Here is a 16,034-nt window from a genome sequence, read left to right as displayed (position 1 = left end):
GTCTGCAGACACTTGCCATAGCTTGGCACAGCTCATGCCAACTAGCATTCTGAGCACGTTCTGTTTCATAATGAACATCTGAACATTGTCCTGGTATGGACCAGGCGCACAGCAGGTAACAGAAGTTCAAGTACATTTACAGAAAGCATTGAGATGATCGTTCCATATTTCAAACATTTCATTATTTAAAGTTGGACAGTTCAAAAGGTTTGGCCTTTACAAATTTGCAACTTAAAATGTAGTAAATAAAAAACACACAGCTCTGTGATAACTGCACTGAATGAGATATCAGGAGCTATTTAAGCCGGTTTTAAAGCTGCGGTGTTCCATGATCCTATTAATTTTTAAACAATATGACTCCCAATTGTTTATTTACAGAAATAAGAATAACTTTAGTTTTCAGAAAGATTGGTTCAATGTATTGCATGTTTCAACAGGTAGTCTGAACTGACATTGTGCCAGAGACTCAGATTACAAGACGGATAAACTAACAGCAACAAACCAAGAGCGATCCATCAACACTGCCGCTTCCCACTTACAACAACTGACAAATCATTGGGCTGCCTTATTGTCTGACATTCCGAGCAGCTGTCTGCTAATGACTCATTGACAAGTACCACACTCCGGGCATGAAGGCATGGAGCACCACAACCAGGCATTACAGGCAGTGTTAATCCTCTCACTGCTGCAGCAAATTGCTGTTCATATCATGCCCTTAGTGTCAGGCTGTCTCATGACAATGGCATTATATTGTACGGCTCTTTCTGTTTGAAAAAAAAATACAGAAAAAGGTTGCATCATTATTGCTATCTCATTATTAAAAAGTTTCGATGATTCAAGGAACTGTGGCAGTAATCTCCAAATTGACAAGGAGGGTTGGGAAACATATACCAGAAGATGTATTATAAAACATGGTAAAAAAATCATATAAGCATGAGCTAAAAAACATGGGAAACTGCAAAATCCCTGTGCACATTCACACCATAGAAGCCTGGGAGCTCAACCAGAACATAAGCGATGGCGGTGGAAGGGGGCACAGCAACATGAGAGGTGCTGTCTTTTTAAGGAGGCCCTATTTAATTTGATGGCATCAACAATCCCTTGGCATTATTTTAAAGAAGAACAGTGCTGTTCCAATGTGTGATGCAAATATTGACTTGACTTCCTTCAACAATGAACAAAATACAGTTCAAGTCTAGGATAAAGTATTAAAAGAAAATCTTAAATGTCCAAACCCAATGAAATGAGGGAAGGACATCCTCAGAATGCATCTCACTGGATCTACTCTGCATACATATCTTCAAATACTAATACTACTACGACTACTACTACTACTACTACTACTAATAATAATAATAATAATAATAATTCATTTTCTAGTTTTTTTTTTCTAACCAACAATGAAATATCTGACCCTCGCACACGGAGAGGAAACATAAACCAATGTTGGGGGCTGCTGAAATGAAAATGTCATGTTACACTGAAACCGTGACTAGTAATAAAAATCTTGTTCATTCGCAGCACATAGCACAAGAAGCCCATTGTGAGGATGGATACTGCACTCGTGAAGCAAGAGTTTTACTCTTCAGACCAAACCCTCCCCTGTATCCACCTTTTGCTTGCTTTAAAGTCGTCAGTTAGCAACCTCTTAATGATGCCCTTTGATTGACTTCAATAAACCTACAATTACGATCTTCAAAAGTAGCCTGTATGAACAAATACAAAAATCTGAAGGCTCTTTGCTGTCATTACACTGTAAACAGGCATTGTCAACACTGTGATTTCAATCATGTGTTGAAGAATAAGTATGTCTCTGTTAACTTGCATCCACAGCTTGTAGAAAAGTATCTCAGAGCAAATCTCCATGTATAGTTCTGTCGAAATTAACCAAGCAGTTTCTAAGACATACAGTAGCTGTCAATAGCTTCGCCAATTTGGAATCAGTCCCTAATAAAAGCCTCTATGATTTATTTGTGTATTGTACACCACAGTACACTTTTAAGGAGCTATCAGATAGCTTCTTTGCAGGTTGCTATTATTAAGTTGCCCACCAGAGATGGACCAGCTGAGAAGGATGAACCTCAAAAACCTGAACCAGACTGTCAAACTAGAGACTAAACAAACAGACAGCACTTCAGCTCGTAATTAGGGGCGTATAACTGATACCAGTCATCACACATAGTTAGAGGAATAGATGCAGAATAAATAGGTCATGGTGTGCAAAAAGCCTGACCAGGATGACTAAACCGTTACCCACTACCAGCATCCAATTCAGAGTGCTGCTCCTGAAAGAATACACTGAAGTTGTGTTGGTACAGTAGAATTCTGTTTGCTGCAGTTCTTATAGAGAGCTCAAGATGTATCAATGATAGGGGACAGCGACTGTAGAGGAGATAGCGATCCTTAAAATGACTTGGGGTTAAAAACCTCTTTTAGCATCTGGGAAAACTGTGATTAGACATTAGTGGGGAGGGGGTTGGGATTAAGGTTTTAGTTGTATTTTTCTTCATGTTTATACAAACTTTTAAGAATGGTGTGAAAAATAGTGCTGTGCTGACAAATGACAAAGGTTTAGAAAGGAATAGTTTTGTGGGTAGATAGACAGATAGCCAGACAGACAGATATGTTGATAACACCAAAAAACATTTGGAAAAGTTTAGCTCCCTTGGTCGAATGTTTAGCTGGTAGAATAGGAAGCAGTGGCTACTCACCTACTCGGAAGTTGGGTGCTGTGAGGGTGTCGGTGGAGTGGCCATTCTCACTGATGATGGTGGTAGTGTTGCCCTTCTCACAGCTGTTCTGACACTTGCCCTGGACGCAGGTCACTTTGCAGATGGTGGGCGTGAAGACCACCTTGATGCGTCCGGTGTTGTTCCCCACTGTGAGTCCTGGCACCCAGGAAAGGAAAAACAAGCAGATGAGCTTCGTATCCATTGATCCCCCTTCCACACAATAGAGACAGGAGCTCTGTACAGAAAGCTGTCTCTCTTTCTCATGTGCTCAGCGCTCTCCCTTTCTATCACTCCCTGCCTCCAGCTCTCTCTCTCTCTCTCCCCTAAATCCAGTGGTGTCTCTGAAACAGGAGTAGGGGAAAAGCTCAGCAAACAAAACTCCGGGATGCACTCCAAATTCACATTGAAAAAGTTAAGTCACTGGAGCTGGATTGCAAATCACAATGCCGCACTTTATTCAGAGACAGACAAAGCACAACGCTGAGGGCACAACAGCTTCAATAGCAGGCAGTCCTGGCAGACAGACATAAAGTGGAGAGGCTGGCAGTTACACCTAAGCTTGAATAAACCCTCCCGGTGTATTCCTGAAATACTTTTGCTGCTGCACTTGCAGAGATGAAGTCACTGCGTTTGCTACTCACACCGCTGCCCCACTCCCGCCCCTTTCCCTCCTCTAAGCATACCCTTGCTGTGGGAGGCATTCAGCACTTTCTGAAAAAATACCTGTCTGGATCACAGGCAGCAGCCATACAACTTTTTCTTTCCTTTTTAAATATATATATATATTTTTTACATTTTATTTTTGTTTAATGACGCAGCTGCTTGCCTCAGCTGCTGCCACCGACACTGTTTCTTTTTCAGTGCTCGCACCACCCCCTCGCAGACCCTCTTCACAGCTTCTTGGCAAAACCTCTCTCTCTGGATTCCCAAGTTATACGTTCCGTCTGCGGCTGTCAGCTGTTCACACCAGACAGCAGAGAAAAGGAGGAGAGCTGCCAAAAAACAATTTACTAAAAAAACTGGTGGTTTGAAGCTATATGTCTGCCTCAAGAACTTGCAGGGGGTAGTGGGGGTCGAGGAGGGGGAAACTGTTTTTTAAACAACCTTAACGTGCTGACTAGAATAAAAAAACGGATCACCAGACACCTGTCTGGAGGGTATTTAATGTTTTTTTTTTTAATATACAAAATGAATTGAGGTTTTTGGTGTTCTTAGAATTGACATCTACACATTAATGGTCTGGAAATAAAACTGTGCTAGTTTCAACAGTATAGTATAATCACAAATTTAAGCCTATGAGAGAATAACGCCTATGAGAGATTTGAAGCAGATATCAAACCAAAAGCTTGTGTTTAACTGTAAAAACTATTAATAACATCACCAACTTAGTATGGACTATGGTCAGTTGAACATACTGTAAAAATATAAAAATAATTGCAATGTAAGTAATACTGTTATCTTAGTTTCCAATCCAAATGGATGTTAATAATCACATAGTAACAGTAAGACAATACAAATAAAAAAATGAACTCTTAACAGTAGATTCATGATACATGCTTTTACCAGGGACAGCTATAGGACTTCTATTGCACAGCCGTTTCTCCTATTCCAGGTTTTAATACAAGCTTGATTAGCCACAGTGTATAAGTAACAAGCTCATGTGTGTTTGATTAAACTCTTAGTGAAAACAGGAATGGACAACACTGCTATGTAATGGGACTCTTATTCCCATCCCTGCTTTACTGGTGATACCTGAAATGCCATCTCCAGGTAGGCTGGCTTCTTGCTCGTATTATAACTAAAGAGATTCAAATATCTAAGCCTTAGCAAAATGTTTTACTCGCTGTGGCAGTAATGTGTGGGTATGTGTGTGGAGAATATTGGGTTGGCAGGGATGGAGTTAAATTCATCCCTGCCAGAACACATGTGGGAATGTGGCTGGGGCCATAATGGAATAATTGATGATTAATTAGGCTCCAGCAACAGGTGTCTAAAAAGGGAAAAACCACTGGTGTTAATGTTAATGTTAAGGTTGGTGAAGGTGTGTAAGATGTGTGCTGTGCTGTGCTGTGCTGTGCTGTGCTGTGCTGTGCTGTGTTGTATTTTTTGTGTGTTTTGTGTAAACCTTTTATTTTGGCCCATGTGCCTATTTGTCTGTTTGTTGGTGTGTTTTGTTTGTTAGTTTTATTATTAAAAGTGCGCAATAGCGCTTAAACTGCAACTTATTGTGTAAGTTGTGTAAGTTGTGTAAGTCTCTCTCCCTGATGGTAACAAGCCTTGCCAGTGATGCTATTCTTTCACACGTCGTGTCAGCAGCAGGATAGCACCCCCTGGAGACTCAGTGACAGAACTGCAGGTTTGAAAAAAAAAAAAAGAAAAGATGGACCACAGAGAGTGCGTGGACGAGCAGCAGCACTGGTTGGAGGCTCCTATGTGCAGATCACGTAGGGACTTTGGGCATGTCGTCAAGGAGTGCCCATGGGGAGACCACCTCTTCAAGGAGGCCTTCTTTCACCATGAGGTGGAGTCATGTGAGGAATAGCTCCACCTGAAGGGTCTCCAAACACCGGCCTCGCAAACGCTGAAGACGGATCCTCCCTCCTTCCTAGTGCTGTGGGATGATGGCCTGGACACCTACCTCACCGCTCTCGAGGCCTCAGGTTGGTGCCCGGTTGCCAACCTGCGCTCCCAACACATCGTCCACGTCGCCTGGGTCCGCGATTCTCGGTCTCCAGGGGAAGGCACCGGGGTCGGGACCAACCCGCCCACAAGAATCCACATGGGTAAAGATGGACATGAGGTGACAGGGTTGGTGTTTCAAGGGGGAAGGTGGCCGATTGCGGCCAGGTGTGCTGTGCACATGAGGGGAGGCATGTGGAAGGACGGAATATTGGGTTGTCAGGGAAGGGGTTAACACACGTGGGAATGTGGCTGGGGCCATACTGGAATAGTTGATGATTAATTAGGCTCCAGCGACAGGTGTATAAAAAGGGAAGAATCACTGGTGTTAATGCTAATGTTGGTGTTAAGGTTGGTGAAGGTGTGTGAGATGTGTGCTGTGCTGTAGTTTTCATGTAATTTGTGTAAACCTTTTATTTTGGCCCTTGTGCCTATTCGTTAGTTAGTTTGTTTGTTGGTGTGTTTTGTTATTAAAAGTGCACAATAGCGCTGACGGTAAAAAGCCTTGCCAGTGACGCTATTGTTTCACACTTCCATACCCCATTACAAAATAATTCAAATTGCATTTAATTGTGAGGTGTTTTATATCTCTTTCATCATAAGTCAGGTAGTTGCAAGAGGCTTGTTGTCTGTACATCCAGCAATCCCAGGTCTGTACCAGCAGCCAGGATTGATCTCCCAATGCACCTTCATCACTGCTGTATATTTCTTAAAGGGATTTGAACTGACATGTATTTAAAATCTACTGATCCCCACACTAAAGAAAAACAATTACCAGCATAAGAAGTATTTTAACTTTTATCTACATTTTTTAATAGTACAGTTATACTTTCTATTTGTGTTTCAACTCAAATTGCACAACATGTAATCCACTTGTAATTTTCTCAACATAAAAGAACCAAAACCTCAAAACAGATTTTAGGAACGTTCTAGGTTTGTTTTTTTTGGATATGGTAACTCGTGAACAAGTGTGATGTTTATGGCTTTTTAAATGTGGTAAACTGTCATACGAAACTTGTATTACAAATAACAAAAACGTGACATTTCAGAACAATATCAACTGTTCTACATTTTAAATATGTTAGATGTTCAGATGTTCAAGTTCAGTGCCTTCATTCCTATTGTACTTTTAAAATATACTTTGTTAATTTAACCTAAACTGAATACACTTTATATGGTTTAATGCTGCTATAATCCAAGGATAAGACTCCCATTGCATAGCAGTTTGATCCATTCCCAGTTTTACTATGAGTTTAACGAGACACACCTGAGCTTGTTACCTATACACTGTGGCTAATCAAGCTCGTAGTAAAACCTGGAATGGCTGAAACTGCTATGCAATCAGTCTTTTTTCCATCCCTGCTTCTATCCATATCGGTCAGAGATTAAGAAACTCCTTCTCTTATTATAGTAAGCACAATAAACGGAAAACTAGGTCATCCATCATAAACAGTAAGTAGAGGCTGGACTCTGGAGCTGCCATTCCAGTGAACCTGTGATAAATCTGCAGTTGTCAAGGTAATTAAAGGACTAGTGCAGAGTTATATGAGGTCCTGGGCCAGGCAGCGAGCTCAGCAGTTTTAGAAGTATAAACAACTCAGATCAATAGGCCAGGATGCACAGGGTGGTATGAAGAGGAGCTGTGTGTCCCTGTCTCTACCTTAAACAGGCACAGAACAACAAATCACTGCAGTGCAGGCTCCTCATTCAGTGTGCTTTTATTCCACCTGCTCCCTTGGCATTGCTAAGCTGTAGCAAAGCCCCGGGGGCGCATTGCTGTGCACAAATTTGTCAAAGCACTGACATTTCCAAGCAATTAGTGTCAGAGCAGACATCACATCTGTGACATAGTAATTGTGCAGATGTGAACTGCTGAAATGTTTCACCCAGGTGTCTTACAACATATCCCCTCTGGGCAACCCCAGAAGGGTTTGAAATACACACACACGAAGGAGCTGGCTGGTTCTGCAGATTGATAAGAATGAATGAGATCTGCTTTTGGAGCTATTCATTAGATAAACATGCTGCCTCCATGCTATTTGTCGTGCCTTGAGGCATAAGGTCCTGTATGTTGTGCAGAGGAGACTCTATCTGCAACTAAACTGTGGTCACTCTAATTACATTACAAGGTTTTCAAGTTGCTTTTGATAGCCATTTCTGTTCTGTTAACACCCTGTTGTAAGAATTTTGAAACTCTTGCCTATGTATTGTCCTGGCCTTGTAGGGAGTAACTGGCTTTTCATAACTCAGAGTGCAGCTGTGACCTCGGATGGATAACACTTGTTTTCGTAGAAGTTGTTTCTGCTTAGAAAGCTGTATTGAGCCTATGTAGGAGGCTGTGTGGTCCAGTGGTTAAAGAAACGGGCTTGTAACCAGGAGGTCCCCGGTTCAAATTCCATCTCACACACTCTCATTGTATGACCCTGAGCAAGTCACTTCACCTCCTTGTGCTCCGTCTTTCGGGTGAGACGTAATTGTAAGTGACTCTGCAGCTGATGCATAGTTCACACACCCTAGTCTCTGTAAGTCGCCTTGGATAAAGGGGTCTGCTAAATAAACAAATAATAATGTACAAACCATAATCAAACCAATTAAAACTGGTTCTAAAACTACTAACGTTTGTCAAAAGTGACATGCTATAACTTTAGGTAAAGTGTCATGCCCAATAACACATTAGACAAATGGAACACCAGTTAAATTGCATAAGCTCTTATTGTTGTTTCATCTTATTGTTCCTTTCCATTATGCAACCTGTTGCTTATGTTGCCCCTTTAAATGGTAAATAAATCATTGAAGCTGTCTGTAAACATTGTGTGATTTTCCTGTGTTTAATGTAAGCTCTGAATCAACACAGGGTTAATGAACTCTTAAAATTAAGCTGTACATCAGCAGTTTGCAATCACCAGCCTTGTCGTTCGACCTTGTGATGCGTGCCTATATAGCGCTATGCTGCCTGTGAGAACTGAGCAAAACTCATATCATTGTTCTTAAATGCAAGTTCTTGTTACCTGGGTTTCGGTGAAGTAAAGAAGAAATGCTGTGCTTTGTCTCACACCACGCATCATGTTAGGGACATGAGACCAAATCTGGTCATGGAAATTACGTAAGCTAGCTGTATTTCTGTGCTGTGCGAAGTAATTTCTTTGCTCAGAAAACGAACATCTCTGATGCCACGAAAGGTGGGCTCAGAAGAAAATAACATCTACACTGATGCCAGCTCAGAACACCATCAACTGAGACTTGTATGTGAGATCACTGATGTATTTCCTTGTTCCTGTTTGCATTTTGATTCCTGAATAAACTCTTTTTGATTGACGTTATCTGAAGAAGACGTATTGATTATTTTTAAGAAGACATTGAATCCTACACTGTGAGCAAGCGTGGTATTTTAGGGACACTCACTTTAATGTGGGGTCTGTTAATGTCCTCTAATCCAGTGGAAAGAACTTTCCTTCAACAGGAATACAGCTGAAAATAGGATGTTGCCTGGTTGTTTATTTATTTACACAAATAAATATACAAAACACCAAACCAAAACCTACTCTGTCTCTAACTGAGTGCTAACTAACTCTCAACAAAAGCTAAGCTTAGGCACCATAACAATATAAAATACCCAGATTTAATATTCAAGGACACCACACAGTCTCCTCCCATATGGCCTTCGCCAAACACAGACAATTGCAGATAGGGTTTCTCCTGCCTTTATACAGGGTCTCATTACATTTACAGGTGTTTCTCCTTTAACCAACCCAGTCCTCCAGTGCAGTGAGGCTGGGAAATGTAGTCCTGATACCCCGGTTTTAAAGGTCAGGACTACATTTTCCTCTGCCCATAACTACTATGGAAAAATACTGCACTGGATTCTTGAGCTGATATACCTCCCGTCTATGATCTTTCCCACTTTATCACAACCCTCATTACATTTTTAATGTGCAGAGTACTTGTGCAGTTTCCCATGCTTTTCCTGTGTTTATACTATGCATTCACCATAGTTTACTATGGCTTGCCATTTTTGCTTTATGGACTTGCTTTAATTGTACTGTTGCATCAAATGTTGCAACAGTACAATCTGCTTCCAATCAGAGAAGCCCTAAAAGAATGTGGCATTGCTAGGGTTAAACTGTTGAGGGGAATGTGACCAGATCCCCGCCCTGTGTGTTCAGGTCTGCACAGAGAGAGGGAGGCAGTTTTGTACAGCTGTAAGCTGAATACAGACAGTACTTGCCAAACCCAATCCGGTCCAGCACAGTCAATAGGCCAATATATATATATATATATATATATATATATATATATATATATATATATATATATATATATATACAGCTCTGGAAAAAATTAAGAGACCACTGCAAAATTATCAGTTTCTCTGGTTTTACTATTTATAGGTATGTGTTTGGGTAAAATGAACATTTTTGTTTTATTCTATAAACTACTGACAACATTTCTCCCAAATTCCAAATAAAAATATTGTCATTTAGAGCATTTATTTGCAGAAAATGACAACTGGTCAAAATAACAAAAAAGATGCAGTGTTGTCAGACCTCGAATAATGCAAAGAAAATAAGTTCATATTCATTTTTAAACAACACAATACTAATGTTTTAACTTAGGAAGAGTTCAGAAATCAATATTTGGTGGAATAACCCTGATTTTCAAGCACAGCTTTCATGCGTCTTGGCATGCTCTCCACCAGTCTTTCACATTGATGTTGGGTGACTTTATGCCACTCCTGGCGCAAAAATTCAAGCAGCTCGGCTTTGTTTGATGGCTTGTGACCATCCATCTTCCTCTTGATCACATTCCAGAGGTTTTCAATGGGGTTCAGGTCTGGAGATTGGGCTGGCCATGACAGGGTCTTGATCTGGTGGTCCTCCATCCACACCTTGATTGACCTGGCTGTGTGGCATGGAGCATTGTCCTGCTGAAAAAAACAATCCTCAGAGTTGGGGAACATTGTCAGAGCAGAAGGAAGCAAGTTTTCTTCCAGGACAACCTTGTACTTGGCTTGATTCATGCGTCCTTCACAAAGACAAATCTGCCCGATTCCAGCCTTGCTGAAGCACCCCCAGATGAGTCCAGTTTTCAGCTTTGCCCAACACCTGGTCGTCTAATGGTTAGACGGAGACCTGGAGAGGCCTACAAGCCACAGTGTCTCGCACCCACTGTGAAATGTGGTGGAGGATCGGTGATGATCTGGGGGTGCTTCAGCAAGGCTGGAATCGGGCAGCTTTGGCATGAATCAAGCCAAGTACAAGGTTGTCCTGGAAGAAAACTTGCTTCCTTCTGCTCTGACAATGTTCCCCAACTCTGAGGATTGGTTTTTCCAGCAGGACAATGCTCCATGCCACACAGCCAGGTCAATCAAGGTGTGGATGGAGGACCACCAGATCAAGACCCTGTCATGGCCAGCCCAATCTCCAGACCTGAACCCCATTGAAAACCTCTGGAATGTGATCAAGAGGAAGATGGATGGTCACAAGCCATCAAACAAAGCCGAGCTGCTTGAATTTTTGCGCCAGGAGTGGCATAAAGTCACCCAACATCAATGTGAAAGACTGGTGGAGAGCATGCCAAGACGCATGAAAGCTGTGCTTGAAAATCAGGGTTATTCCACCAAATATTGATTTCTGAACTCTTCCTAAGTTAAAACATTAGTATTGTGTTGTTTAAAAATGAATATGAACTTATTTTCTTTGCATTATTCGAGGTCTGACAACACTGCATCTTTTTTGTTATTTTGACCAGTTGACCAGTTTTTATTTATTTATTTATTTATTTATTTATTTTTAATTTAGTCGTTGCCAATTAGTTATTATTATTTTCTCCCCAATTTGAAATGCCCAATTATTTTTTTAGGCTCAGCTCACCGCTACCACCCCTGCGCTGACTCGGGAGGGGCGAAGATGAACACACGCTGTCCTCCGAAGCGTGTGCGGTCAGCCGCCCGCTTCTTTACACAAAAATAAACCGTGCAGCCGCGTCAGAGCTACAGCGTCGGAGGACAACGCAGCTCTGGGCAGCTTACAGGCAAGCCCGCAGGCGCCCGGCCAGACTACAGGGGTCGCTGGTGTGCGGTGAGCCGAGGAAACCCTGGCCGACCTAACCCTCCCTCCCCCCGGGCGACGCTTGGCCAATTGCGCGTCGCCCCCTGGAAGCTCCCATTCATGGTCGGCTGTGGAATAGGCTGGACTCGAACTCGCGACGTCCAGGCTATAGAGCGCATCCTGCACTCTAGCGAGTGCTTTTACTGCATGCGCCACTCGGGAGCCCCTCTCTTTTCTCTTTTAAGTGGACTTTTTCACCCTGCTTTTATCTAAAATAGGCCACAGAAAACCAAACAAAAAAAATCATTTTTTATGCTTTTTACCAGCAGGGCTGTAATTTAACATTCGCTTGCTGCTCGACCACAGCCATGTACATTTACAATCCTCAACATCACAGCAGATGTATGTGGTGCCTAATCATCTACCTCGCAAAGGAAAGCCTAACTGCTGCACCACCAAATTATAGGCTCAGTTCAAGAAATTACAGAGTGTGTGTGTTTCAATGTGAGGTGACTGAAGAATGCAAAAGGAGCATGGGTCTTTGTTTCAAATAATCTACGAACATTTCAAAAGACAAAAGAATTGCACAATTTTCTAAATTATATTTTTAAAACCATTTCAGTTTTTATGGAGTGAATATAAATGTGGGGGGAACAAAAGAAGGTTCTTATCTAGAATATAAATATAACAGAAAAAAAAACTATGGAGCGCCATTACTAAAATATTATACAGCATGTTTTTCTCTGATTTAACTTTAGAAATGCACATTTTGATGTGTAAATAATTGCTTATATTATGCAATTTACAAATCTAATCTCTTACCATCACTGCGCAGATAGGCCTTGGACGTTGGCTCCACACAATGGACACTATGTTTGACTGATGACTATTCAAAAACGATCTGCAAACTGAACTGCACAGCAAAGCTTACTCATTGGTCAATGCACTTTGTATGATTTCTACCTGTCAAAGCAACTATCATACAAAAAAAAAAATTCTAAAAAGTTAGCAGAAGAAATAATGGTGAAAAAGCATTGATCCATTACCATGATTTACATCAGCGGTGGCCAAAGCTGGCCCTTCCAGTCCTTGTCTTTGTTCCAGCCCTGTTCTAAATTGTTTACTTGAACCAATTAAACCTCAATCCAGACCCTGAAGTAGTTAATGATCTCATTTCACCTGTTAAAGCTGGATTGGAATGGCCCTGCAAGACCGTGATTGGACACCCCTGATTTACATTTTCTATCATTAGAACAACGACCAACTTCTCTTTGCCAACACCTGCTAAATGGGGAGTTCTGCACAATCCGCAATTGAAACCTGGCATCACCCCAGCTGTTTAACAATGTGTCAGCTGAATCGCAGTACTGCCCTCAATTGGTCGGTACAGTGACTTTCTATAACCTCACTGATGGAAGATCAAAGAATGAATGACTCTGCTTCCTGTTCATATGAAATGCAAGACAAACACAATTCGACTTAACAGGACTAAATCGTAATGTTAATTTTCTTCACTGAATCGGTATGTAATCAGTACTGTAATGTGTTTAAAACTAGTCACAGAGTATACAATTAACATAATTTTGCCCCCCAGAAAGAAAAAGTCTTGCACTAGCATTTAGCCTTGCCTTGTAAAACTGTAGGAATGGCAATGGCAATGTAAACGTGTATATCAGAAGGTAATGAAATGCTACTGATTATTTAGCATTGGTGCTCTTCACGTAATGGTTGCACTAACCTTGGATGGGAGCCACGCTGAGCGGGAGGGAGCCCTCTGAGGCCTGCTGTCCAGTGTACACCTTCTGGGTCTGGTAGTACTTGGGTTTGAGTACAAACTGTTGAGTCTGGCCATGGTGCACAGTCATCGTCAGAGGCTGGGAGGGTCTCAGTCTGTGTAGGGACATCAAATAAATGGATAAATACATTCATAAGGTAACAATGATCGTATTTAGAGCAAATGTACTTACCGTAATTTAAGAGTTGTCATATTATTATTATTATTATTATTATTATTATTATTATTATTATTTATTTCTTAGCAGACGCCCTTATCAAGTCGTAAACAAAAATACATTTCAAGAATAACAGTACAAGTAATAATACAATTAAGATCAAGATAAATACAATGACTTGGGTTCTGGCAAGTACAAGTATGACCAAATATGATTCAATAACGGAGCAGATAAGTGTCAGTGATAGTTACATCAGGATATAATTAAGTACAAAATACTACAGATACTACAGGCATATGATTGCAAATGACAATAAACAACTAACACGTCACCTTTATCTGATGGTGATTAAGTTTCAAATTCTGCTCTTGCACATCTCCAGAATCCGTCTGCCTTGTGCAGATGTGATAGCCATTCGCTGAACTGTGGTTGCTAGGCCATTAATGACCACTAATGTCTGCTTAATATGGGATACTTGCTTTTGGAAAACATTAAAAAGGTAATTTTTTTTATAGAAATATCACCATTCAAATTTCAATCTAAATACCTGTGTTCTCTTACTGTAGCGTGAGAATTGTTCATTTTCATTCAACAATCTTCATGTATGTTATGAAGTCCACATTTTTTTATTCTGGTCTACATGCAAACCTGCGGACCACTTACTGTATTTTAACCCTTGTACATGAGGTTTTGTTTACGATGCAAGGTGGTAACATTTTGTTATATATAATTTTAATCCATCTCATTCCCTCAAAATAATCTTTTGATCAGAAAAGTTTGTTTACACAGATGCAAGTGCAGCAATAACACAGCTGAACTGAGTGAAGCAAACAATCAGCAGTCAATGTAAATACAATCAAGGTTAACTCAAGAGAAAAAATGTTCATCCTGTTCATAGGTACTGATAGTTAACTGAGTTGCCATGGTGATATAAAGTCGCAGCCATCTCCAGAGTACTGGGTGAGTTAAATAAGGCTGGCAAACAATCCAAGGGAGCACTGTACCATGTGATTGACCTTTCAAACACATAAGCACAGCTAAACCCTATTTTGAACACGGGTCCATAGCATAAATCACGCAGGGTATAAGGTTAACTTGTGGTCCTGTTACCCAATCTTACTGCTTTTACTGTTATGAGTAACATAACCCCAGGATATACAGCAATGCAGGATGGTGCTGTATGCTTCATTACATGAATGAAGTAGATACACTGTAATCATATTCGCCACAGAGGAATGTAACACACATTCTATCTGCAGCTCATTAAGTGAGGATGCCTACTAAAAGGTTTTCTCTCCAGAACTGAACCAAATAGGAGCTCCCTGGATGTGTGTCTCGTCCATTTTACCCTGGTCATGTTTGCCAAGCGTATTGTAACTGAAAAAAGCAAGTGAACCTGCACAAAATGAGCAAACAAGGAAATTGAGAAGACTATTTATTTGGCAGATGCCTTTATTGAGCTGCTTATTTTCATTGTAGGTTTACAGCCTCGGTATGGCAATACGGCAGTAAAAATGACAGCGCCCCGGATGAGAGGAAAATGAGCTTCCAATCGGCTTTCAAAACACTCAGTGTGGAAGTGAACTGCCATTGATTGGTACTCAATTGTAAAAATGAGGCAAGGGAAGCTTTTCTCATTTTCAAATAAACACATTAATAAACAGGTGTGTTTTGATTTATTGTATACCTGCCAACAAATCATTCTTCAAGGTAACTACTCACAAAACACAAGCATCAGCACACCCCTAGTAAAGAGGAAGTACTGAGGAAAAGTTAAAAATGAAGATAAGCATAGTCAATTTCATAACAGAATATAGTTTTATTTTACTTTTATATAATTCAGGTACTGTAAACCCCTGTTTAATTATTATTATTATTATTATTATTTATTTCTTAGCAGACGCCCTTATCCAGGGCGACTTACAATCGTAAGAAAATACATTTCAAGTGTTACAATACAAGTAATACAATAAGAGCAAGAAGTACAATAACTTTTGTTCAAGCAAAGTATAAGTGTGACAAACCACAATTCAATAATACAGCAGATAATAGTGATAGTTACATCAGGGTATGATTAAATAGTGATAGTTACATCAGGATATGATTAAATACAAAGTACTACAGGTTAAACACTTGGCAGATTACAGTATTCTGAAGTACAGGATTAAATGCAGTAAAATAGGGGCAGATAAGAGCAAAATAAAGCACATTTACATGAAGGGTGATAGTGTCCCAGGATACAAACAGAGGAGTTCTACATGTGCTCTTTGAAGAGGTGAGTCTTAAGGAGGCGCCGGAATGTGGTCAGGGACTGGGCAGTCCTGACATCTGTAGGAAGGTCATTCCACCACTGCGGAGCAAGGGTGGAGAAGGAGCGGGCTCTGGAGGCAGGGGAGCGTAGCGGAGGTAGAGCTAGTCTTCTAGTGCAGGCGGAGCGGAGAGGTCGAGTGGGGGTGTAGGGAGAGATGAGGGTCTGGAGGTAGCTGGGTGCAGTCTGGTCAAGGCATCTGTAGGCTAGTACAAGAGTCTTGAACTGGATGCGAGCGGTGATCGGGAGCCAGTGGAGCGAGCGGAGTAGTGGAGTAGCGTGGGTGAATCACTCAATTTAAATATGCAAGGCTGCC

General features: G+C 41.0%; 1 protein-coding gene across 6 annotated transcripts in view; it reads right to left on the bottom strand.

The window, feature by feature from the left end:
- The window catches only part of LOC117411023 (latent-transforming growth factor beta-binding protein 1), a 141,125-nt gene that overhangs the window by 98,129 nt on the left and 26,962 nt on the right, over positions 1 to 16,034 (bottom strand). For 5 of the 6 annotated variants that reach the window (XM_034018022.3, XM_059024886.1, XM_034018023.3 and 2 more), the window contains exons 4-5: positions 13,197 to 13,348; positions 2,712 to 2,888 (exon numbers count right to left, since the gene is read on the bottom strand). In XM_034018022.3, the coding sequence (XP_033873913.3) occupies positions 2,712 to 2,888; positions 13,197 to 13,348 (329 nt within the window). Of the gene's footprint in view, positions 1 to 2,711; positions 3,303 to 13,196; positions 13,349 to 16,034 lie in introns of those variants that run through there. The other variant, XM_059024887.1, reaches the window with a different exon arrangement.

Source organism: Acipenser ruthenus, chromosome 6 (assembly GCF_902713425.1).
Source record: "Acipenser ruthenus chromosome 6, fAciRut3.2 maternal haplotype, whole genome shotgun sequence".
Classification (NCBI taxonomy): domain Eukaryota; kingdom Metazoa; phylum Chordata; class Actinopteri; order Acipenseriformes; family Acipenseridae; genus Acipenser; species Acipenser ruthenus.
This window is presented reverse-complemented; position numbering and strand designations above follow the sequence as displayed.